This window comes from Xyrauchen texanus, chromosome 6 (genome assembly GCF_025860055.1).
Source record: "Xyrauchen texanus isolate HMW12.3.18 chromosome 6, RBS_HiC_50CHRs, whole genome shotgun sequence".
NCBI classification, from domain to species: Eukaryota; Metazoa; Chordata; class Actinopteri; order Cypriniformes; family Catostomidae; genus Xyrauchen; species Xyrauchen texanus.
Window position 1 is genome coordinate 590,564 of NC_068281.1, and position 20,026 is coordinate 610,589.

Consider the following 20,026-nt stretch of genomic DNA (forward strand, 5'->3'; position numbering starts at 1 on the left):
TGTGAGTGTGTGTATGTGCTTGTCTGTGTGAGTTTGTGTCTGAGTGTGTGTCTGTATGAGTGTGTGTCTGTGAGTCTGTGTGAGTTTGTGTGTGTGTCTGAGTGTGTGTGTGTGTCTGTATGAGTGTGTGTGTCTGTGAGTCTGTGTGAGTTTGTGTGTCTGCGTGTGTGTGTGTGTGTGTGCATGTATGTGTGTGTCAGTGTCTGTGTGAGCATGTGTGTCTGTCTGTGTTTGTCTGTCTGTGAGCATGTATGTGTGAGTTTGTGTGAGTGCCTCTCTCTTTGTGAGTGCCTCTCTCTTTGTGAGTATGTTTGTGATAGTGTGTGCATGTGTAAGTGTGTGTGTGTCTCTCTCTGTGTGTGTGTCTGTGTGAGTATGGTTGTGATAGTGTGTGTGCGTGTATGTGTGCGCGTGTGTGTGTCTGTGCATGTGTGCGTCTGTGTGAGTGTGTCTGTGCATGTGTGTGTGCGTGTCTGTGTGAGTGTATGTCTGTCTGTCTGTGTGTGTGTGTGTGTGTGTCTGTTTGTTTGTGTGTGTGTGTGTGTGTGTGTGTGTGTGTGTGTGTGTGTGTGTGTGTGTGTGTGTGTGTGTGTGTGTGTGTGTGTGTGTAATAGTGAAGTTTGAACGGGTGTGTGTCAGTGAGGAAGACCCCGGTCGTGATATCGGTGATGATGGTCCCCCGGAGCTCTCGAGCGCGCATGCTCAGTGCGGTGACGCCGCGGCTGGCTGGAAGTGTGTGTGTGCGCGAGCGAGCGGCGCATTATTTGGCAGCGAGGCGGCGTAGCGGCGCGGGGAGGGCGCGAGCGAGCGAGAACAGTAGGTTTCCCCGGGATTATCGGAGTGAATTACCGGTCCGAATCGCCAGGAAGACCCCCGGTACTCACAGCAGCGTCCCCGCGACCCGGTGAGTGCCGTTGAAAGAGTTTGTGCGGTCGGTGATCGCTCGCGAGCTGCTCCTCTTCCTCACCGACCTGCGACACACACACATACACGCATACATACACACTCACAAACATACAGACACACACACTGAGGTAAACTTTAATAGTTCGTGTAAGTTTACTCGTTTATATATTTATAGCTGAGGTGAATTACAGTAAGTTAAGATGTGTGGCTTTCATACTTCAGTTTCTTGTTATTATATATTAGCTTTAATAAACTCATCAAACGGACGGTTTAATGTAGTGTATCGGTGTTTAAAGTGATAACTGTTTATTATGAGAGTTTTAAACCGTCTTGTGAAGTTGTTCGGACTGACGGATGTGTGTGTGTGTGTGTGTGTGTGTGTGTGTGTGTGTGTGCGCGCGCGCGCCGGTGATCGTGTGTTTATGACGTCGAGATGTCATGATTGTGATGATTGTAAATGTTTTGATGTCCGTGTAGAAATATAAAGGTGTTGTTGAAGCAGTCGCCGGTGCTCGTTGTGTGTCGGTGTTTTCTTCACTTGTTTTCGACTGTATCACACAATACGAGTCCCGGGCTGCTGCTGCTCTTCCTCCTCAGTCACACTCATCCTCCTCTTCCTCATCTTAAAGCGGCACGCGCTCATTTACCGCCTCCTGACACATCACATTCAGTGGCGTGATTAATCCTGTTCGGAAAAGTCCAACTTGACCAACGTCATATCAAGAGATGAACTTTTGGACAAAGTTTTGGCTGTTTATTCAGCACATTAGAGTTGTCATGGTGACAGAACTCCGAGAACTACATGACGCTGTTTACTGTGTAGTGCGCGCGCTCAACTTTAATGTTCGTTAAAGAGTCTTAAAGGGACAGTTCGCCCAAATGTCGGTCATTTATTCACCCTCATGCCATCTCAGATGTGTGACTTTCTTTCTTCTGCACAACACAAATGAAGATGTTTAGAAGAATATTTCAGCTCTGTTGGTCCATACAATGCAAGCGGATAGTGACCAGAACTTTGAAGCTCCAAAAAGCACATAAATGCAGCCAGTGGCGGATTTAGGCATTAGCTGGTAGTTTTACTGATTAACCCATTTGACTATATGTCATTAAGTCATGTAGAAGATGCAGATCATCACATTTGAGCATCAGGGTTGCTGGAAGGGTTGCACAATTAATGATAATCAAGATTATAATTTTGGCTGCTGCAATTAACAAATGGTGTAAAGTATAAATTACAGCTATTCATTTAGATCTACTAATGTAGATGGTGTGACAAAACTAGAATGCTTTTATATATTAATATATTAGTAATTAGGAAACATGTACAGTGTAGCCTATATAAAGGAAAGCCTGTTTTTGCCCTAAACAAAGAATTTTGATGTTTGATTTGCCCATTTTTGGCATCAGTGACTGGATTGATGCTGATATCAAGGAGTTTATAACAAAACCAAATAATCGATCTGAAGAATAGTGTGTGTGTGTGGAGGGCTGTTTGTGTCACATGATGCTCTGAGGAGGCGTTCACTACAGGACGTCCATCTGTTCAACACTTTGTAGGTGTTTGTAAATTACCTGAATACTGACAAAATCATGCCTGACGTAAACTCTACATGTTGTATGTTAGCAATGGACTCACTGGGGTCTATGGCTTCATTTGTACAGTCAGTGTATTTACTTACAGGAGTCTTGAAATGTGCTGTTCATACAACAGCTTACTGTAGCAGATCGAATACTCGCTGTATGAACGAACAACCAAAGTCACAATCGTATTCTAACACCTGTAACCATGGTGACAGTGACTAAAGTAAAAATGAATGATGACGATGTCCACTGGGCATGACTCATCACAATTGATGGCGCATTAATTTTGTATTTTTTAACATTTTATCCCCAACAGCGGCTTTTCTCCCAATTTGGAATGCCCAATTCCCACTACTTAGTAGGTCCTCACTCGCCTCAATCCGGGTGGTGGAGGACAAGACTCAGTCCGAGACTGTCAATCGGCGCATCTTATCATGTGACTCACAGCATGTGGAGACTCATGCTACTCTCCAATTTGGTTACCCCATGTGACTCTACCCTCCCTAGCAACCGGCCGATTTGGTTACCCCATGTGACTCTACCCTCCCTAGCAACCGGCCAATTTGGTTACCCCATGTGACTCTACCCTCCCTAGCAACCGGCCCAATTTGGTTACCCCATGTGACTCTACCCTCCCTAGCAACCGGCCCAATTTGGTTGCTAAGGAGATCTGGCTGGAGTCACTCAGCACGCCCTGGATTCAAACTCACGACTCCAGGTGTGATAGTCAGTGTCAATACTCGCTGAGATACCCAGACCCTTGACGCCGCGTCATTAAATAAACATCTTTAATTGAGCCACAAGTGAAAATTTGCAGGTGTCAGTTTGGTTATAGAATGTGGTTGTCACTCTCGTTAATAACCGAAATGTGTGTGAACCAGGGTCTGAAATTAACTCTTTAGCCCACAAGCCAAAGCGGCGGGTAGAGGATAAATTAAAAAATTTAAATAAAATGTATTGCATTTTTACAAGTGGATTTTACAGACATAAAAGAAAAATAAACAATTCTATTTTTATTTCCTCCCCAATTTGTAACGCCCAATTCCCAATGCGCTCCAAGTCCTCGTAGTGGTGCAGAGGCAGAGGACGAATCTCAGTTCCCTCCGTGTCTGAGACTGTCAATCTGCGCATCTCATCACGTGACATGTTGAGCGTGTTACCGTGGAGATGTAGCGCGTGTGGAGGCTTCACGCTATTCTCCGCGGCATCCACGCACAACTCGCCACACGCCCCACCGAGAGCGAGAACCACATTATAGCGACCATGAGGAGGTTACCCCATGTGACTCTACCCTCCCTAGCAACCGGCCCAATTTGGTTGCTAAGGAGACCTGACTGGAGTCACTAAAAATGCTTTTTTAAGAATTGTATTGTTTTATTAAATATGAAAAGTTTAATTGCCAGGTAGTCCATTTAGAATAATTTTTCAGATTATTCACTTATTAAATCAAATCCTCGTCTCATGACGTGTGAGGATGTCACGTTTTGCTCTTTGTGTTCACTTCATGCCGTTCTCCCTCGTGTGTTGAGCATCGCTGTGTGATACGTTCCCAGAACAACCGTTCTGATGGGATTCAGAATCACCGCTGCATGTCTGATTTATTATCAGTGATCAGACTTTGTTTGGAGCTCCATTGATTGTTTGAGGAAAATGAGATGGTTTGGGGCTTTCAGATGGTGGAAGTGTCCCTGTATGTTTGTTGTGGGTTGCCATGGCGTTAGGATGCTGAAGTCGCTTGCCAGTTTAAAACCTTCGAACCATTTAGCCTTCTTTAAAACGTGTTTTGAAAGAGATGCTGTAGCCTCTTCTGTAAACACACACTTGTACACACAGGCATGTAGGTCACTCTCAGTGTTCAATGTGCTGTAGTGGAGGTCATTACATCACACTATAAATACACTTCCTGTGTACCGACATGAGAATCAGACGGACAGACAGACGATCACCGTCTCCATAGGAAGCTGTCTTCAATGGCAGCATCCGAACTGAAAGGAAACCTCATTTTAAAACATCTATGTTTATGGTGACCACCATATCATGAGACTCATGATTGTTCTGGAAGCATGCAGTAGGTTTTGAAGCTTGAAGAGGTGGTCAGCATAAACTGCCATTGTGTGACAGCACTGAACACAACATAGTTTCTCTAACAGCATGGGTGAGTAAACAGTGACTGATTTTTCATTTTTGGGTTAACTAAACCTTTAAGTCGTTTATAAAAGATCTCATGGGGTTTTAAATCATCTCGTGAAGTGTTTGGAACATCTTGTGGAGTGTTTGGAACATCTTGTGGAGTGTTTGGAACATCTCGTGGATTGTTTGAAACATCTCGTGGATTGTTTGAAACATCTCGTGAAGTGTTTGAAACATCTTTTTAAACATCTTGTGGCGTGTTTGAAACATCTCATGGAGTGTTTGTTACATCTCGTGGAGTGTTTGGTACATCTCGTGGAGTGTTTGGTACATCTCGTGGAGTGTTTGGTACATCTCATGGAGTGTTTGGTACATCTCATGGAGTGTTTGGTACATCTCATGGAGTGTTTGGTACATCTCATGGAGTGTTTGGTACATCTCATGGAGTGTTTGGTACATCTCATGGAGTGTTTGGAACATCTCGTGGAGTGTTTGGTACATCTCATGGAGTGTTTGGTACATCTCATGGAGTGTTTGGTACATCTCATGGAGTGTTTGGTACATCTCATGGAGTGTTTGGTACATCTCATGGAGTGTTTGAAACATCTCGTGGCGTGTTTGAACATCTCATGGAGTGTTTGGTACATCTCTTGGCGTGTTTGAAACATCTTTTTAAACATCTCGTGGCATGTTTGAAACATCTCGTGGCGTGTTTGGAACATCTTGTGGCGTGTTTGGAACATCTCGTGAAGTGTTTGGAACATCTTGTGGAGTGTTTGGAACATCTCGTGGATTGTTTGAAACATCTCGTGAAGTGTTTGGAACATCTCGTGGATTGTTTGAAACATCTCGTGAAGTGTTTGAAACATCTTTTTAAACATCTTGTGGCGTGTTTGAAACATCTCATGGAGTGTTTGTTACATCTCGTGGAGTGTTTGGTACATCTCATGGAGTGTTTGGTACATCTCATGGAGTGTTTGTTACATCTCGTGGAGTGTTTGGTACATCTCATGGAGTGTTTGGTACATCTCATGGAGTGTTTGGTACATCTCTTGGCGTGTTTGAAACATCTTTTTAAACATCACGTGGCGTGTTTGAAACATCTCGTGGCGTGTTTGGAACATCTCGTGGAGTGTTTGGAACATCTCGTGGAGTGTTTGAACATCTCGTGAAGTGTTTGAACATCTCGTGAAGTGTTTGGAACATCTCGTGGCGTGTTTGAAACATCTCGTGGCGTGTTTGGTACATCTCGTGGAGTGTTTGGTACATCTCGTGGAGTGTTTGGTACATCTCATGGAGTGTTTGGTACATCTCATGGAGTGTTTGAAACATCTCGTGGCGTGTTTGAACATCTCATGGAGTGTTTGGTACATCTCTTGGCGTGTTTGAAACATCTTTTTAAACATCACGTGGCGTGTTTGAAACATCTCGTGGCGTGTTTGGAACATCTCGTGGAGTGTTTGGAACATCTCGTGGAGTGTTTGAACATCTCGTGAAGTGTTTGAACATCTCGTGAAGTGTTTGGGACATCTCGTGAAGTGTTTGGGACATCTCGTGGAGTGTTTGGAACATCTTTTTAAACATCTCGTGGCAGTGTTTGGAACATCTCGTGGAGTGTTTGAACATCTCGTGAAGTGTTTGGGACATCTCGTGGAGTGTTTGGAACATCTTTTTAAACATCTCGTGGAGTGTTTGAAACATCTCGTGGAGTGTTTGGAACATCTTTTTAAACATCTCGTGGAGTGTTTGAAACATCTCGTGGAGTGTTTGGAACATCTCGTGGAGTGTTTGGAACATCTCGTGGCGTGTTTGAAACATCTCGTGGCGTGTTTGGAACATCTCGTGGAGTGTTTGGAACATCTCGTGGAGTGTTTGGAACATCTCGTGGCGTGTTTGAACATCTCGTGAAGTGTTTGGGACATCTCGTGGAGTGTTTGGGACATCTCGTGGAGTGTTTGGAACATCTCGTGGAGTGTTTGGAACATCTCGTGGCGTGTTTGGGACATCTCGTGGAGTGTTTGGAACATCTTTTTAAACATCTTGTGGAGTGTTTGAAACATCTCGTGGAGTGTTTGGAACATCTCGTGGAGTGTTTGGAACATCTCGTGGAGTGTTTGGAACATCTCGTGGAGTGTTTGAAACATCTCGTGGCATGTTTGAACATCTCGTGAAGTGTTTGGGACATCTCGTGGAGTGTTTGGAACATCTTTTTAAACATCTCGTGGAGTGTTTGAAACATCTCGTGGAGTGTTTGGAACATCTCGTGGAGTGTTTGGAACATCTCGTGGAGTGTTTGGAACATCTCGTGGAGTGTTTGGAACATCTTTTTAAACATCTCGTGGAGTGTTTGGGACATCTCGTGGAGTGTTTGAAACATCTCGTGGAGTGTTTGGAACATCTCGTGGAGTGTTTGGAACATCTCGTGGAGTGTTTGGAACATCTTTTTAAACATCTCGTGGAGTGTTTGGAACATCTCGTGGAGTGTTTGAAACATCTCGTGGAGTGTTTGGAACATCTCGTGGAGTGTTTGGAACATCTTTTTAAACATCTCGTGGAGTGTTTGGGACATCTCGTGGAGTGTTTGAAACATCTCGTGGAGTGTTTGGAACATCTCGTGGAGTGTTTGGAACATCTCGTGGAGTGTTTGGAACATCTCGTGGAGTGTTTGGAACATCTTTTTAAACAGCTCGTGGAGTGTTTGAAACATCTCGTGGAGTGTTTGAAACATCTCGTGGAGTGTTTGGAACATCTCGTGGAGTGTTTGGAACATCTCGTGGAGTGTTTGGACATCTCGTGGAGTGTTTGGAACATCTCGTGGAGTGTTTGGACATCTCGTGGCGTGTTTGCAACATCTTTTTAAACATCTCGTGGAGTGTTTGGGACATCTCGTGGAGTGTTTGAAACATCTCGTGGAGTGTTTGGAACATCTCGTGGAGTGTTTGGAACATCTCGTGGAGTGTTTGGACATCTCGTGGAGTGTTTGGAACATCTCGTGGAGTGTTTGGAACATCTCGTGGAGTGTTTGGAACATCTCGTGGAGTGTTTGAAACATCTCGTGGAGTGTTTGGACATCTCGTGGCGTGTTTGCAACATCTTATTTAATTTATAAAAGATTTTATGAAGTTTTTGAACATCTCGTGGCGTGTTTAGAATGTGGAGTTTTTGGAATGTGGAGTGTTTGGAACATCTCGTGGAGGTCATTACATCACACACTGTAAATACACTTCCTGTGTACTGACCTGAGAATCAGACGGACAGACAGACGATCACCGTCTCCATAGGAAGCTGTCTTCTATGGCAGCATCCGAACTGAAATATTGATTCATTGCTTTGAATCAGTATTTATTATAGTAATGCACAAAGTTTTTACGTTGCTTTGTAATAGGCTACAGTTCGGTAAATTAACCATATTTTGTATTATTAATGTAGTTAATTAGTATGAAATTATTCATTTATATTTGATCTTTGGTGTCTTTATCATATTGATGTTGCTATTGTGAAGTAGACATTTACATTTATGCATTTGGCAGACACTTTTATCCAAAGTGACTTACAGTGCCCTTATTACAGGGACAATCCCCCCGGAGCAACCTGGAGTTAAGTGTCTTACTCAAGGACACAATGGTGGTGACTGTGGGGTTCGAACAAAGGACCTTCTGATTAATAGCGCTGTGCTTTAGCCACTACGCCACCACTCCAAAACATCAGATTCATTAGATATATAATTCATAAATTACTCTTTATCTTCACTGTGTGTGATTCATCATAAAGCCTCACTTCTGTTTGACAAACTCAGTCAGGGTCAATCAACTGTGACACCATTTTCCTATTTTTCTTAAAATCTACAGACAGACCCTCGATCAGGCGTTATGAGCGCAGGGTCGGGAGATCATCAGGGAGATTGCAGTGGGTGTATTGAGTGTCTACAGGCGATAAAATGATGGTGTGGTGTTTTGTTACACGTCCCGACAGTTTACACACATCTGTGTCTTAAATGAGGCATATCCCACACACACACACACACACACACACACACACACACACACACACACACACACACACACACACACGTGGACAGGCCTCAACTCGATACGTGTGTGTGTGCAGGAAACAGCAGCGTCTCACATACACACAGCTGGTAATCAGCAAAGTATTCTCCAGTTCAAATGACAAAAATATTTAAAAACCTTGTTTCAATTCAGTACAGAAGAGCATTTATTGTAATACAGTAATAAGCCACAAGCAGTGTGAAATAGTGATTTTACCATGGTTAAACAGTTTACTTAGACACTATGCAGAATGCCTGTAATCCACCTTAACCATGGCAAAAATCACTGTAATGCACAGCCTCTCACAGTTTATTGATTTCATAAAACAATGGAGTGGTGGTGGTGTAGTGGGCTAAAGCAAATAACTGGTAATCAGAAGGTTGCTGGTTTGATCCCCACAGTCACCACCATTGTGTCCTTGAGTAAGACACTTAACTCCAGGTTGCTCCGGGGGGATTGTCCCTGTAATAAGTGCTCTGTATAATACATTGGTAATCAGAAGGTTGCTGGTTTGATCCCCACAGTCACCACCATTGTGTCCTTGAGTAAGACACTTAACTCCAGGTTGCTCCGGGGGGATTGTCCCTGTAATAAGTGCTCTGTATAATACATTGGTAATCAGAAGGTTGCTGGTTTGATCCCCACAGTCACCAGCATTGTGTCCTTGAGTAAGACACTTAACTCCAGGTTGCTCTGGGGGGATTGTCCCTGTAATAAGTGCTCTGTATAATACATTGGTACTCAGAAGGTTGCTGGTTCGATCCCCACAGTCACCACCATTGTGTCCTTGAGTAAGACACTTAACTCCAGGTTGTTCCGGGGGGATTGTCCCTGTAATAAGTGCTCTGTATAATACATTGGTACTCAGAAGGTTGCTGGTTTGATCCCCACAGTCACCACCATTGTGTCCTTGAGTAAGACACTTAACTCCAGGTTGCTCTGGGGGGATTGTCCCTGTAATAAGTGCTCTGTATAATACATTGGTACTCAGAAGGTTGCTGGTTTGATCCCCACAGTCACCACCATTGTGTCCTTGAGTAAGGCACTTAACTCCAGGTTGTTCTGGGGGATTGTCCCTGTAATAAGTGCTCTGTATAATACATTGGTAATCAGAAGGTTGCTGGTTTGATCCCCACAGTCACCACCATTGTGTCCTTGAGTAAGGCACATAACTCCAGGTTGTTCCGGGGGGATTGTCCCTGTAATAAGTGCTCTGTATAATACATTGGTAATCAGAAGGTTGCTGGTTTGATCCCCACAGTCACCACCATTGTGTCCTTGAGTAAGGCACATAACTCCAGGTTGTTCCGGGGGGATTGTCCCTGTAATAAGTGCACTGTAAGTCACTTTGGATAAAAGCGTCTGCCAAATGCATAAATGTAATGTAAATGTTTTCACAGGCTAACACAGTGATGACCTCTGACAATCATTGATATGAATCTATCCGTGTTTATAGCAATAGATTTCTGATGGAAAATTGGAAAAGTTGCAGTTATTGAAACTTTGTATCTGCTCCAGATATTCTCTTTTTTTATTAATGATATTTAAAATGTAACATTAACATGACAGTAACTTTAGTGCGTCCTTTGTTAAAAAATATATATATACCGGTAATACCAAATGTAAATGTGTAAACGTTTTTTTTTTTCTTCCCATTTTCTCGCCAATCTGGAACGGCCAATTTCCAATGCGCTCTTAAGTTCTCGTGGCGGTGCGGTTACTCGCCTCAATCCGGATGGCGGAGGACGAATCTCAGTTGCCTCCACGTCTGAGAGCGTCAATCGGCGCATCTGATCATGTGACTCGTTGTGCATGACACCGCGGAGACTACTAATCACCACCACGAGGAGGTTACCCCATGTGACTCTACCCTCCCTAGCAACCGGGACAATTTGGTTACCCCATGTGACTCTACCCTCCCTAGCAACCGGGCCAATTCGGTTGCTAAGGAGACCTGGCTGGAGTCACTCAGCACGCCCTGGATTCAAACTCACGATTCCAGGTTGTGAACAGATTAATGGGGAATAATAATGACCGACTAATAATTCCTGTATCGACATTACATCGTCATGGTAACTAAAAGGAGGAACGAATAAAAATACATTTTTGTAGTTATCAACATTATGAAATTCTGTCGATTGAGCTTCACTTGTATTGAACCCGGAATATTCCTTTAACTCCGATTAACTGAACTGTGAAAGATGAAGTAGTCTGAAGCTTTAAAGGAATATTCCGGGTTCAATACAAGTGAAGCTCAATCAACAGCATTTCATAATGTTGATTACCACAAACATTTATTTCGACTCGTCCGTGCTTTTTGGACTTTCTTTGTACATTGCACAGTGTGGTAATAAATCAGCAGCACATATGAAAGTGCCATAGTATTACCATCTGCTCCATCACTGTACCACAGTGCCCTCACTGTCTCTCTCACCTCAAAGGGTTAACTAAATCTATTAACTCTTCCTCCCTCACCGGTTTAAACCGGTTCTCAGGAAGGTGCTTTGTGTGCCCCATGGAATCCTGGGAAGGGTCATTTGATGTCACAGCATGAGAGAGATGAGAACTTGAGTCAGCCGTACATTGTGTGTGTGTGTGTGTGTGTGTGTGTGTGTGTGTGTGTGTGTGTGTGTTCTGTACGGTGGCTCTTCCTGTAATACAGGAAATGTGTTGGTAAGATTTTGTGTTGTGGTTTGTTTCTCCTGTGAGGAAAGGGTTGTCTTGATGTTGATGTTGCTCAGACCTTGCACATACACACGCACACACACACACAAACATAGACTCACAAACACACACACACGCACACACACACACAAACATATACTCACAAACATAGACTCACAAACACACACACGCACACACACACAAACATATACTCACAAACATAGACACACACACACACACACAAACATATACTCACAAACAGACACACACACGCACGCACAGACACACACATAGACGCACAGACACACACACGCACAGACACACACGCACGCAAGCACAGACGCACGCACGCACAGACACGCACAATCACACGCACAGACACACAAACACACGCACACACGCACAGACGCACACACGCAGGCACAAACATAGACTCACAAACACACACACAAACATAGACTCACAAACACACACACAAACATAGACTCACAAACACACACAGACGCACACACAGACGCACACGCTCACACAGACACACACACACACACACACATAGACACACAAACACACGCAGACACAAACACACACACACACACACACACACACAAACACACGCACAGACACACACACACACAAACACACACACACACACACACACAAACACACGCACAGACACACACACACACACACACACACACACACACACACACACACACACACACACACAAACATAGACTCACATACAGACAGACACTCACACACACAGACACACACACACAAACACATGCACAGACACACACACACACACACACACAAACATAGACTCACAAACAGACAGACACTCACACACACACACACACACAAACATAGACTCACATACAGACAGACACTCACACACACAGACACACACACACAAACACATGCACAGACACACACACAGACACACACACACACACACACACACACACACACACAAACACACGCACAGACACACACACAGACACACGACACACACACACACACACACACACACACACACAAACATAGACTCACAAACAGACAGACACTCACACACACAGACACACACACAGACGCACACACACACAATTGTAAATGAAATGTAATTAAAGATCAATAATGAATACATAGTATATTTATAGGAAAGTGTTTTGAGGAGGTTTGTTTGATGATCTGGAGCTGGTGAAACTGAAGATGAATATAACACACATCTGAGGGTGTGTTCTTGTGAATCTCCTCATCACGTGCATTATAGCGTGTTTCAGAAATGCGTTTGCTGCTGGTCTGATCCACGGGTCGACGGGTCATTCAATCCTGTGGGTTGTGAGAGACGAGTGAGGTTTGACTCGCAGTGATGATGTCATAATGTTTGTGTACTTTCATAATTCTCTTGTGTCTAATTGACTTTACACCTGTCTGTCTCTCTCTGCCAGTGATGTCTGAGGAGGTGGTGCGACAGACGCGCAGTCAGAAGCGTGTTCTGGACAGAGACTCTCAGTCTGTGGACGTGGACAGCAAGCGTGTAAAGTTGGAGTGTGTTGAGCGGGACGACACGCCGGCGCTCCGGTCCAGATCTGAGACGGCTGTGAGCATGCTGAGCGGAGAGGAGGTGAAGGCCACCATCAAACTGGAGCTGCAGCCCGTGGACATGAGCACCAGCAGAACGTGAGACTCTACTGTTATTCTAACATGCAGGACACTAGACGTGATCGATGAGCTTCATACGGTGCATGCCGTTGACGAGACGTTAACCCTTTCACATCACAGGCGTGATCAAGGCGTGATCTGTGCGTAATGTTTCCGCCGTCCATTATAACGGGTTCGAGCGTTCACGTCTGAAGCTTCAGCGGTTCCTCAGAGCGCCGCATGATGCAGCGGCTGTTCCCGCTCAATTAAAGTGACAGTGCGCTGATGATGGACGACATGAATGTGATTCCACACACAAACACAAGAACAATATATTTGTGCTCTAGAGCATTTGTACATGAATTACAGCACGTAGAGAACAAGATAAGAAAACACTTGTCAGATGCAAAATCACACAAAAACAGTTATTTTAATTGTATAGCGTAGTGTGTGTGTGTGCGTGTGTGTGCGTGTGTGTGCGTGCGTGTGCGCGTGTGTGCGTGCGTGTGCGCGTGTGTGCGTGCGTGTGCGCGTGTGTGCATGTGCGCGTGTGTGCGTGCGTGTGTGTGTGTGTGTGTGTGTGTGTGTGAGTGTGTACGTGTGTGTGTTTGTGTGTGTGTGTTTGTCTGTGTGTTTTTTTTGTGTTTGTGTGTGCAAGTGCGTGTCTGTCTGTGTTTGTGCGTGCGCACACGTGTGTCTCTAAGTGTGTGTGCGTGGCCGCGTGCGTGTGTCTGTGCGTGTCTGTGCGTGCATGCATGTCTGTCTGTGTGAGTGTGGGTTTGCATGCATGTGTGTGTCTGTGTATGAGTGTGCGTGCACGTGCACGTGCGTGTCTGTGTGGGTGTGCGCATGCACGTGTGTTAGTGTGTGCACATGTGCGTGTGTGTGTGTGTGTGCGCGAGTGCGTGCATGGACGTGTGTGTCTGTGTTTGTGTGTGTGTGTGTGTGTCTGTCTGTGTGCGTGCCTGCATAGACGTGAGTGAGTGAGTGAGTGTGTGTCTGTGTGTGAGAGTGTGTGTGCGTGCGCGTGCGTCTCAGTGTGTGTGTGCACGCATGTGTCTGTCTGGGTGTGCGTGTGTGTGTGTGTGCGTGTGTGTGTGTGTGCATGTGTCTCAGTGTGTGTGTGTACGCATTTGTGCGTGTGTCTGTCGGTGTGTGTGTGTGCGTGTGCGCACGTGTGTCTGTCAGTGTGTGTTTTGTTTGTGTGTGCGCGCGCGTGTGTGCGTGTTTCTCCATTTTCTCTCATGGCACCTGAAAGCTCCTTCACTTCACAAAATGAAGGCCATGTGTCACTAACTGGTTCCAGCCGGCAAGTTGTCATGGTTTCCAGTAAGGAGGGGGGAAGGGGTGTCACATGACATTAGGCGAGCATGCCGTGGGTCACATGACATGTTTAGTTGTGTGATTAATACACAGGAAGATCTTCATCACATCACCGTTCACACCGGCAGATATCAGACCATTTAAAGAAATTACAGACATTTCTAGAGTGCGTTTATATTTGTCTAGTTTTGCTCCGCTTTGAAGTATTTGGATAGTTATTACTCTAAGTCAAGTTAAACTCCAGCATGAAACTTGTGAAAAGTTGAATGCTTTACATGTGTCGTCCAAAGATTGTAAATCTGTCCCAGAAATCTTGATGAAATCATTAACCAATAGTCACAAACCGCTCTAGATGGCGTGTGAACACCTGAGACAGCACCTGACTTTATTATTCTGTTCAAGTGTAAGTGATGGTGTTATTGGTGTCGATATCTCTCTGGCTTTACACAGGAAACACATTCACATGCCAAATGTAGATTCACATTCATTGGCACAGAGAAAGAGTGTGTAGTGTTTGTCTCTTTCACTTTCAGTTTATTTTCTCTAAAGCACTCCGTGTCCCTCATTACCATATAAATAATGTGTGTGTCCCTCATTAACATGTGTAAATAATGACTGTGTCCCTCATTAACATGTGTAAATAATGAGTGTGTCCCTCATTAACATGTGTAAATAATGAGTGTGTCCCTCATTAACATGTGTAAATAATGACTGTGTCCCTCATTAACATGTGTAAATAATGAGTGTGTCCCTCATTAACATGTGTAAATAATGAGTGTGTCCCTCATTAACATGTGTAAATAATGACTGTGTCCCTCATTAACATGTGTAAATAATGACTGTGTCCCTCATTAACATGTGTAAATAATGAGTGTGTCCCTCATTAACATGTGTAAATAATGACTGTGTCCCTCATTAACATGTGTAACATAATGAGTGTGTCCCTCATTAACATGTGTAAATAATGAGTGTGTCCCTCATTAACATGTGTAAATAATGACTGTGTCCCTCATTAACATGTGTAAATAATGAGTGTGTCCCTCATTAACATGTGTAAATAATGACTGTGTCCCTCATTACCATATAAATAATGTGTGTGTCCCTCATTAACATGTGTAAATAATGACTGTGTCCCTCATTAACATGTGTAAATAATGAGTGTGTCCCTCATTAACATGTGTAAATAATGAGTGTGTCCCTCATTAACATGTGTAAATAATGACTGTGTCCCTCATTAACATGTGTAAATAATGAGTGTGTCCCTCATTAACATGTGTAAATAATGACTGTGTCCCTCATTACCATATACATAATGAGTGTGTCCCTCATTAACATGTGTAAATAATGACTGTGTCCCTCATTAACATGTGTAAATAATGAGTGTGTCCCTCATTAACATGTGTAAATAATGACTGTGTCCCTCATTACCATATACATAATGAGTGTGTCCCTCATTAACATGTGTAAATAATGAGTGTGTCCCTCATTAACATGTGTAAATAATGACTGTGTCCCTCATTAACATGTGTAAATAATGACTGTGTCCCTCATTACCATATACATAATGAGTGTGTCCCTCATTAACATGTGTAAATAATGAGTGTGTCCCTCATTAACATGTGTAAATAATGACTGTGTCCCTCATTAACATGTGTAAATAATGAGTGTGTCCCTCATTAACATGTGTAAATAATGAGTGTGTCCCTCATTAACATGTAAATAATGAGTGTGTCCCTCATTAACATGTGTAAATAATGAGTGTGTCCCTCATTAACATGTGTAAATAATGAGTTTGTCCCTCATTAACATGTGTAAATAATGACTGTGTCCCTCATTAACATGTGTAAATAATGACTGTGTCCCTCATTAACATGTATAAATAATGAGTGTGTCCCTCATTAACATGTGTAAATAATGACTGTGTCCCTCATTACCATATAAATAATGAGCGTGTCCCTCATTAACATGTGTAAATAATGACTGTGTCCCTCATTAACATGTGTAAATAATGAGGGTGTCCCTCATTAACATGTGTAAATAATGAGGGTGTCCCTCATTAACATGTGTAAATAATGAGTGTGTCCCTCATTAACATATACATAATGACTGTGTCCCTCATTAACATGTATAAATAATGTGTGTGTCCCTCATTAACATGTGTAAATAATGAGTGTGTCCCTCATTAACATGTGTAAATAATGAGGGTGTCCCTCATTAACATGTGTAAATAATGAGGGTGTCCCTCATTAACATGTGTAAATAATGAGGGTGTCCCTCATTAACATGTGTAAATAATGAGTGTGTCCCTCATTAACATGTGTAAATAATGTGTGTGTCCCTCATTAACATGTGTAAATAATGACTGTGTCCCTCATTAACATGTGTAAATAATGACTGTGTCCCTCATTAACATGTGTAAATAATGAGTGTGTCCCTCATTAACATGTGTAAATAATGAGTGTGTCCCTCATTAACATGTGTAAATAATGAGTGTGTCCCTCATTAACATGTGTAAATAATGAGTGTGTCCCTCATTAACATGTGTAAATAATGACTGTGTCCCTCATTACCATATACATAATGAGTGTGTCCCCCATTAACATGTGTAAATAATGAGTGTGTCCCTCATTAACATGTGTAAATAATGACTGTGTCCCTCATTAACATGTGTAAATAATGAGTGTGTCCCTCATTAACATGTGTAAATAATGTGTGTGTCCCTCATTAACATGTATAAATAATGACTGTGTCCCTCATTAACATGTATAAATAATGTGTTTGTCCCTCATTAACATGTATAAATAATGACTGTGTCCCTCATTAACATGTGTAAATAATGACTGTGTCCCTCATTAACATGTGTAAATAATGACTGTGTCCCTCATTACCATATAAATAATGAGTGTGTCCCTCATTAACGTGTAAATAATGACTGTGTCCCTCATTAACATGTGTAAATAATGAGGGTGTCCCTCATTAACATGTGTAAATAATGAGTGTGTCCCTCATTAACATGTGTAAATAAGGAGGGTGTCCCTCATTAACATATAAATAAGGAGGGTGTCCCTCATTAACATGTGTAAATAAGGAGGGTGTCCCTCATTAACATGTGTAAATAAGGAGGGTGTCCCTCATTAACATATAAATAATGACTGTGTCCCTCATTAACATGTGTAAATAATGACTGTGTCGCTCATTAACATATAAATAATGACTGTGTCCCTCATTAACATGTGTAAATAATGAGGGTGTCCCTCATTACCATATAAATAAGGAGGGTGTCCCTCATTAACATGTGTAAATAAGGAGGGTGTCCCTCATTAACATGTGTAAATAAGGAGGGTGTCCCTCATTAACATATAAATAATGACTGTGTCCCTCATTAACATGTGTAAATAATGACTGTGTCGCTCATTAACATATAAATAATGACTGTGTCCCTCATTAACATGTGTAAATAGAGTGTCCTCATTAACATATAAATAATGACTGTGTCCCTCATTAACATGTGTAAATAATGAGTGTGTCCCTCATTAACATGTGTAAATAATGACTGTGTCCCTCATTAACATGTGTAAATAATGAGTGTGTCCCTCATTAACATGTGTAAATAATGACTGTGTCCCTCATTAACATGTGTAAATAATGACTGTGTCCCTCATTACCATGTGTAAATAAGGAGGGTGTCCCTCATTAACATATAAATAAGGAGGGTGTCCCTCATTAACATGTGTAAATAATGACTGTGTCGCTCATTAACATATGTAAATAATGACTATGACAATGAATGGCTCATGCAAAGTTTTACATTTAGTGCAAAAATCCAATAACCACAATTCATTTATTTTTTTTATGTTTTGTTCTTGATAAAGACCCCAAACGTCGCGTGTGTGTGTGTGTGTGTGTGTGTGTGTGTGTATACATTGATAATCAATGTGGAGATTTGTAGATATGTCAACACTGATTTTTCTTACTAATTAGCAGCTTATAGTGTCACTTGTAGGTAAAATGGTCAATCCTGTTACTTTTATGAAGTTATAATTAAATCTTAATTATGATTTAAACAACTTAATTACATGGTATAATCAGTGCAGTTTAGATCGTGTATTTAAATGGCACAATGTGATGTATTGACACTTAAACTGAAGAACTGTGAGTGTTTAACTTGATTCCCAAACCCAACAGTGTATGCTGAGTCATGTAAGCAGTCGTATTTCACGCTCACGTCCTCTCATGTTTATTACAGTGAGCTGAAGAGAGAGAACGGGCCCTTGTCCCCTGATGATGTCATCGTTCTGTCTGATAACGAGGCGTCAAGTCCGCAGGTGAATGGCGACCGTCGCTGTAAAGAGCTCGACACTGATCTGCTCATGGTAAACACAACGCTCTTCTCTATACACGTGTGTTTATATGAGTCAAGGGCTGTTCACACATGCAGTGATTTACACTGACAAAGCGTGCAGAAGTCATTCTCTAATGAGAGTTTGTTGCCACATCACTGACAGATATCTGTGCACACTTTATCTATCTGCAGTGACATCATGCAGCGACTGGTCCATGTGATGAGTGCCCTTTTCTCATTTCTGCACCAAAAACACAATTTATCTGCTGTATGTTCTGCATTTAAGAGTGTCTATCAGTGTTATTATATGATATACAATTAACCCTACATGTGTGCGTGTGTGTGTGTGTCTGTCTGTCTGTGTGCGTGTGTGTGTGTGCTGTCTGTCTGTGTCTCTATGTGTGTGTGTGTGTGTGTGTGCGTGTGCTGTGTCTCTGTGTGTGTGTGTGTGTGTGTGTGTGTGTGTGTCTCTGTGTGTGTGTGTGTGTGTGTGTCTGTCTGTGTGTGTGTGTGTCTGTGTGTGTGTCTGTCTGTGTGTGTGTCTCTGTGTCTGTCTGTGTGTGTGTGTGTGTGCATGTGTGTGTGTCTGTGTCTGTGTGTGTGTGTGTGTGTGTGTGTGTGTGTGTGTGTGTGTCTCTGTGTCTGTCTGTGTGCGTGTGTGTGTGCATGCGTGCGTGTCTGTGTCTCTGTGCATGTGTGTGTGTGTGTGTGTGTGTGTGTGTGTGTGTGTCTGTGTGTGTGTGTGTCTGTGTGTGTGTGTGTGTGTGTGTGTGTGTGTGTGTGTGTGTGTGTGTGTGTGTCTGTGTGTGTGTGTCTGTGTGTGTGTGTGTGTCTGTGTGTGTCTGTGTGTGTGTCTGTGTGTGTGTGTGTCTGTGTGTGTGTCTGTGTGTGTGTCCGTGTGTCTGTGCGTGCGTGTGCGTGTGTGTCTGTGCGTGCGTGTGTGTGTATATGTGCGTGTGCGTGTGTGTGTTTGCATGTGTGTGTGTCTGTATATGTGCGTGTGTGCGTGTGTGTGTGTGCATGTGTGTGTGTGCGTGCGTGCGTGCCTGTGTGTGCGTGCGTGCGTGCGTGCGTGTGTGTGTGTAGAGGAGTTCTGCAGTGGACCGTGAGCGTGTCATTAAACAGTTGCAGGAGGAACTCTGGTTAGAAGAGGCCAAACTCACCCTGCTGAAGAAACTCAGACAAAGTCAAACACACAAAGACTCCAGTGTACAGAAGGTACAAACACACACACACACACACACAATTTCAGCTCTCAACTGACCCGTGTCAGACAGTTGTCATGAGGTGTCATCAAACGATATAAACAATGACAGACTTGATGCTGTTCATCATCAGTTGTATATTTGTATTATTTTTAGGGTTATATTTAATTTAAAGACACATT

The 20,026-nt window shown here is 43.0% G+C and overlaps 1 protein-coding gene across 3 annotated transcripts in view; it reads left to right on the plus strand.

Moving 5' to 3' along the window:
- The first annotated feature begins 698 nt into the window (after positions 1 to 698).
- LOC127645775 (transcriptional repressor p66-alpha-like) overlaps positions 699 to 20,026 on the plus strand; it is a 31,539-nt gene continuing 12,211 nt past the window's right edge. For 2 of the 3 annotated variants that reach the window (XM_052129445.1, XM_052129447.1), the window contains exons 1-4: positions 699 to 904; positions 12,782 to 13,013; positions 18,544 to 18,670; positions 19,726 to 19,857. In XM_052129445.1, coding sequence (XP_051985405.1) covers positions 12,784 to 13,013; positions 18,544 to 18,670; positions 19,726 to 19,857 — 489 coding nt within the window. In that variant the 5' untranslated portion in view covers positions 699 to 904; positions 12,782 to 12,783. The remainder of the gene's footprint in view (positions 905 to 12,781; positions 13,014 to 18,543; positions 18,671 to 19,725; positions 19,858 to 20,026) is intronic. The other variant, XM_052129448.1, reaches the window with a different exon arrangement.